The 5,538-nt window shown below is 46.6% G+C and overlaps 1 protein-coding gene across 5 annotated transcripts in view; it reads right to left on the reverse strand.

The window, feature by feature from the left end:
• Nucleotides 1–5,538, reverse strand: part of PRICKLE2 (prickle planar cell polarity protein 2) — a 360,971-nt gene that overhangs the window by 56,557 nt on the left and 298,876 nt on the right. For all 5 annotated transcript variants that reach the window (XM_017875016.1, XM_017875018.1, XM_017875019.1 and 2 more), the window contains one exon: nt 2,456–3,328. In XM_017875016.1, the coding sequence (XP_017730505.1) occupies nt 2,456–3,328 (873 nt within the window). The remainder of the gene's footprint in view (nt 1–2,455; nt 3,329–5,538) is intronic.

The following is a 5,538-nucleotide window of genomic DNA, read 5'->3' on the forward strand; positions in this document are numbered from 1 at the left end:
TTTTTTTTTTTTTTTTTTCCATCTGAAACATGGGGATGAGGATATCTACTCTTTGTTCTGGGACAAATAGGAACACAGATGTGGACATATTTGAGGAGGATAGAAAGTAAAACTCACTGCATGGACAAGCTACAATTCAGAACCTCGTTTTGTTTGTCTAGCAGAGTTGAAATAGATTTCGTATTTTTAAAAATCCACGTTTTTAACTTCTCTGGAAAAATTGGAAGATCTGACAGGATGGGGCTCATATCAGATTGGCAGCCTGGTGTGATTAAGAGCAAGGTTCTGGAATCATATGCACAGGTTCAAATCCCTGCTCTACCACTCTACAAGCTGAGTGACTTTGGGTGAGTCCCTCAATCTCTCCATTTCTCAGTTTCTTCAATTCTGAAATGAGAATCATAACAATATTCCTCCCTCACAGTGTTATGACAATGTAATTAAGCAAGCTAATATTTATCACGTGCTCAGAACAATGTTTGACACATTGCAAGAGCTATATAAGGGTTAGGTGGATACATAAATATCCCAGCACATGGCAACAAGCAGCTGGAGCTGAGCAGTGGTCTACCCCTTCAAATGGGGCTAACATTATCCCAGTCTCTAGCAAACGTATGTCTCCCTCCTCTGGTACCTTGCCCACAAAGGGGCAGATATACTTAGAGCATCTTAGAGCACTGCTCTTCTCAAGCTGTCAGTGGTGAAGGACCAGTTTCTTTTTATTTTCAATCCCTTGTGGACTGACATATGGCCCTGATAAGCATGTCTGAGACACAGCACAAAGAGCTCAGTATGTAAGTTCTATAACACCCTGATTGGTCTATACCCTCATTAATAAGACAAGCCTGCTGAACACGCACTTGGATGTCACCGCAACATCGAACTGCTGTAAGAGTTTCCAAACACTTTTAGCTTCAGTACTAATCTCGCTGCTGATGGGTGATAGTTCTCAGCGAGTGTTATCCTCAGATTCTGCTTTAAGTAGCACCATCACACAGAAAATCTACAGTACTCTTATTTTTTCCCACATTTAAAAATATTTTTAAAATAATATTTAAAATATTAAATAAATAATATTAAAAAAATTTTTTTTTAGAGACAGGTTGTCACTCTGCTGCCCAGGCTGGAGTGCGGAGGTGAGATCATTGCTTAGTGCAGCCTCAACCTCCTGGGCTCAAGTGATCCTCCTGCTTTAGTCTCCTAAGTAGCTGGGACTATGATCATGTCCACCAAGTCCAGCTAATTTATTTATATATATATATATATATACTTGTGTATATTTTATCATATATATTAATTATATATTGCATATATATGCAATCGGTTCAGAACAGTCTCAGAAGCTGTCATGGATGCTTTGGTGCCCCAAGCAGCACCAGGTTGGGGGCAACTGGGCTCCAGGTGCTCTGAGTACTGCCATCAGCTCACAGCTACACCTTCTCCACCTTCACATGGTACGAGGGGCAAACAAGTTCCCTTGGGCCTCTTTTATAAGGGCATTAATCCCATGTATGAGGTCTCCACTCTCACGACATAGTCATCTCCCAAAAGGCCCCATATCCTAATGCCACCACCTTGGGATTTAGGATCGTAACTTAGGAATTTTGGGGAAAACATTCAGACCATAGCATTCTCTTTCTTTAATGCTGCCTTTGGCCAACAGGAGCTGCCTTGCCCCAAGCCCACATCCACAGTCTCATCTCCTTGTTACTCCTCAGCAGCCCAAAGCTGATGACCAACTGACATGATGGTACAAAACATCAGCCCCTTTGTCACAAGAAGCAATTGGCTCTATAGTGCAACTCATCTGTCAGAGTCCCCTGTGGTATCAGGCAGAAGCCAGACCCCAGTGGAGACACCATTCCTCACTTGGCTCCTCCCTGTGCCCTGTCCTCCTTCTCTCACCCTCATTCTCCTGGGAGCACTCTCTCAACACATCACAGGCATCTGGACCTGTCTCAGGTTTTCTTTACAGGGAAGCCCATCAAAGACAGAAGCCATCCCAAACTTGGGTTTACCTTCCTCAGCAGCCTATTGGAAGAGGGCACATGGCAGAAACAACATTAAAATCCTGAGGACCAGGCCGGGCGTGGTGGCTCATGCCTGTTATCCCAGCACTTTGGGAGGCCGAGGCGGGTGGATCATGAGGTCAGGAGATCGAGACCATCCTGGCTAACATGGTGAAACCCCATGTCTACTAAAAATACAAAAAATTAGCCAGGCATGGTGGCGGGAGCCTGTAGTCCCAGCTACTTGGGAGGCTGAGGAAGGAGAATGGCATGAATCCAGGAGGTGGAGTTTACAGTGAGCCAGGATTGCACCACTGCACTCCAGCCTGGGCAACAGAGCGAGATTCCATTTCGAAAAAAAAAAAAAAAAAAAAATTCTGAGGACCAGCATCCAGTCACCCAGAGATTAACCCTTGCTATCTGTTTTCGAGGTGAACAGAACCTACCTGTTGCATTAGACAGAGCCAGGGATTCCATGGAGCCCCGAGGGGTCTGCTCTGTGGGCGTCATGTCCTCTGTATATTTCAGGGAACTGATTGGATGACGGGTCCGACACTGCTGAGTGGACATGCCCCCTTCCTCCTCCTCTTCCTCCTCATATTTGGGGACTTGGATGCTGCCTCGGGTCTCACTGAAACTCTGACTAGACATATCACTGTAACTCTCCTGAGATCTCAGCCTCCCCGGGTAATAGTCTTCTCGGCATTCCTTGATGAAGCTGCCAGCATGTCCTGTCATGGCCAGTGACGAGCTCCTTTTGGGGTTGCTGAAGTGCTTGCCCCACATTTCCGGCTGGGCCCCAGCCCCTTGCCCTCCTGGACTGTAGGAAGTTCTGATGTTGCACTGGCTGAGGAGCTGCAGAGGGCTCTGGGACTGGTTCTGCTCCATCTTGTTTCCATAATGGTAGGGCTCTTCCCGGCTCCTCCAGATGGGGTCCCGGTTGAGACTGGGCGTCTGGCTGGACAGGCTGAGCATGTCCATTTGCAGTGACAGGGGATCTACATCGGCTGAAAGCCGGTTGGAACTCACTTGCAGCTGGCTGTGCTGGTTCAGCATGGGCTCCTCCGTCTTGCCCTTGTTCTTGCCAATTTTGGCACTGCGCCGGGACTCCTTGGCCCTGGCGTTCTGGAAGGCGGAATCGGAGGAGTCAGAACCGTTGGGGTCTTCCCCAGCACTGCAGGCCCGTGAGCAGAATATCTGGCCCTGCTTCGGGAGGAATGGCCGCCCCAGGAGGGATTTCTTGCAGTGAGCACAGCAGAAACAGGTCTCGGTGGCATGCCAATGTTGGCCGTCATAGGTCATTTGACCTTGGTCGATACCTAAAATAATAAGAGACATTGGAGAGGCTGATGAGCTGCTCAGAGCCCTGCACTGGGACATGAAACACACTGCACTTTGGTTTGTCTCAGGATTCCAGGTGCGGCAGAATAAATTAATAAATCAACAATCAGACTCCTATGTAAATGGTATTCATGTCCTATTACGAGAACTCCTTGTTGTACCAGTATGTACCTTAACTCATTTGCTCCAAGCACAAAGACTCGAGGTTAAAATGACTTGTCTATGGATCCTTCTGCCTGGGACACATTTCTCCCTGACAAATAGCGATAGTAATACTAACATATGATCATGCCCTGCTTTAACAGCTTTATATATGTAAACTCATTTAATCACTCAACTCCTTGGGCTAGCTTTCTAATATTATTTGCAGTTTTCACATGAGAAAATAGAGGCAGATGAGGCTAAGTAACTTGCGTAGGGTAACATAACTAGGAACCAGAGACAAGATCTGTATCCAGGAAGTTTTATTCTCAACCATGACATTGATACTATCTCCTTCACTCTAGGTAGGCATCTGCTCAAAAGCCAACTCCTCTGAGAAGTCTTCCTGTCCACACTAATAGTGATTCTCCATTGCTCTCCACACTTACCTGCTGGAGTTTTCTTGATAGCATTAATACCGCTTTACATTGCAACAGTCTATATATGAATCTGTTTATTATTTCTCTCCCCTGCTAAAAGTGAAGTTCTATGAGGACAGACTCATTAAGTTTCAACAGCATCTCCAGGACCTGGAACATGGCTGGTATATGACAGGGCTCTTTGTGTATAGATAGATTGAGTGAATCCCATTACTAGCATATGCTATTCCGATGGGTAAGTCACAGCAGCAATTCAGTGGATGCTACGGTGAATGTTTTCTCCAAAACTCCTAAGTTGAAATCCTAAATCCTAAAGTGATGGCTTTAGGAGATGGGGCTTTTTGGGAGGTCACTAGGTCATGAGAGTGGAGACCTCATGAATGAGATTAGTGCCCTTATAAAAGAAGCCCAAGGGAGCTCGTTTGCCCCTTCCACCATATGAGGACTCTGGCAGAAGGCACCATTCAGGAAACAGAAGACAGGCCCTCAGCAGGCACTACATTTGCTGGTGCCTGGAGTTTGAACTTCCCAGCCTTCAGGACTGTCAGCAATACAGTTCTGTTACTCAGGAGCCACCCAGTCTGTGCTATTCTGTTAAAGCAGTCTCAACGGACTTAGTGGGAAATAAAAATGTGGATTTCAACTCTTGTTAAGGAAAAATCTGCTTCTGGTAAAGAAAAACCTAGACATGGTATTGCCAAAGCTATTGCCCCTGTGGGAGCATGCGTACCCTTTGCTTAATTTCATCAGGAAAGGAAGAGGTACAGTTCCTCGCTGTGACAGGACTGTGTCAGGTTTATACAGCCTGGCCACACTGCTTACTAAGGGAGCCTCCCACAGCCCTGGGCGTTCTTCTTTCTCATCATCTCTGCCCTCTTCTGGCTATAGGACTTCATCTCCCTGTGGGACACCATTTCCTGCCATCTTCAGGCCGTGAGCTTTGGGTGGGGCAAAAGCTGACCTGGGGCCCAATATAGGCCAGCAAAACACAATCTGCTCTCCTAGCACCCAGGGACTGATTCAGGGGTGGGCAAGGGACTTGCACTAAGCCAACACCTCTCATTGCTTTTTCTAAGGCAGGACTTTTGCTAAGGCAGTCACACAGCAGGCTCTTTTTATAGCAGTTGTTAAACTGGCAGAATGGAAGCTGGTCACTGCTGGGGCCCCTTCCTGTGGGGAGAACCTGCTGGGAACACAGCCTCAAGCTATGACTATAGGGTGGACCAGGACCCTTGCAGTCTCCTGATACATAATGACACATGGCTTCCCAGAAACAAGGATTAACGTGACCTTCGTCTTCAGTGGCTGAGAGTTCCTGAGCCTGGACTTTCAAGGAAGAACTTCTGGAGACTTGTCTAAAGAGGTGGTGAACACGAAATTAGGGAGAAGAAGAGAACTGCAAGAACAAAAGGCCACCAGCCCAAGCAGCCTGTCTTTCTCCTCCGCTGTCTATCCCCTCACTTTTATGTCTATGGAGCCCAGGGAGAGAGGCATGAGGGCAATTCTTCTCTTATTAGCTCTTTCCCAAACTACAGGGTTCTCTTTTCATTTTGGAACCTGGCCTTAGAGACTAAGAGGGGATTTTTTTTTTTTTTTTTTTTTTTTTT

This window comes from Rhinopithecus bieti, unplaced genomic scaffold, assembly GCF_001698545.2.
Source record: "Rhinopithecus bieti isolate Rb0 unplaced genomic scaffold, ASM169854v2 scaffold_8601, whole genome shotgun sequence".
NCBI lineage: Eukaryota > Metazoa > Chordata > Mammalia > Primates > Cercopithecidae > Rhinopithecus > Rhinopithecus bieti.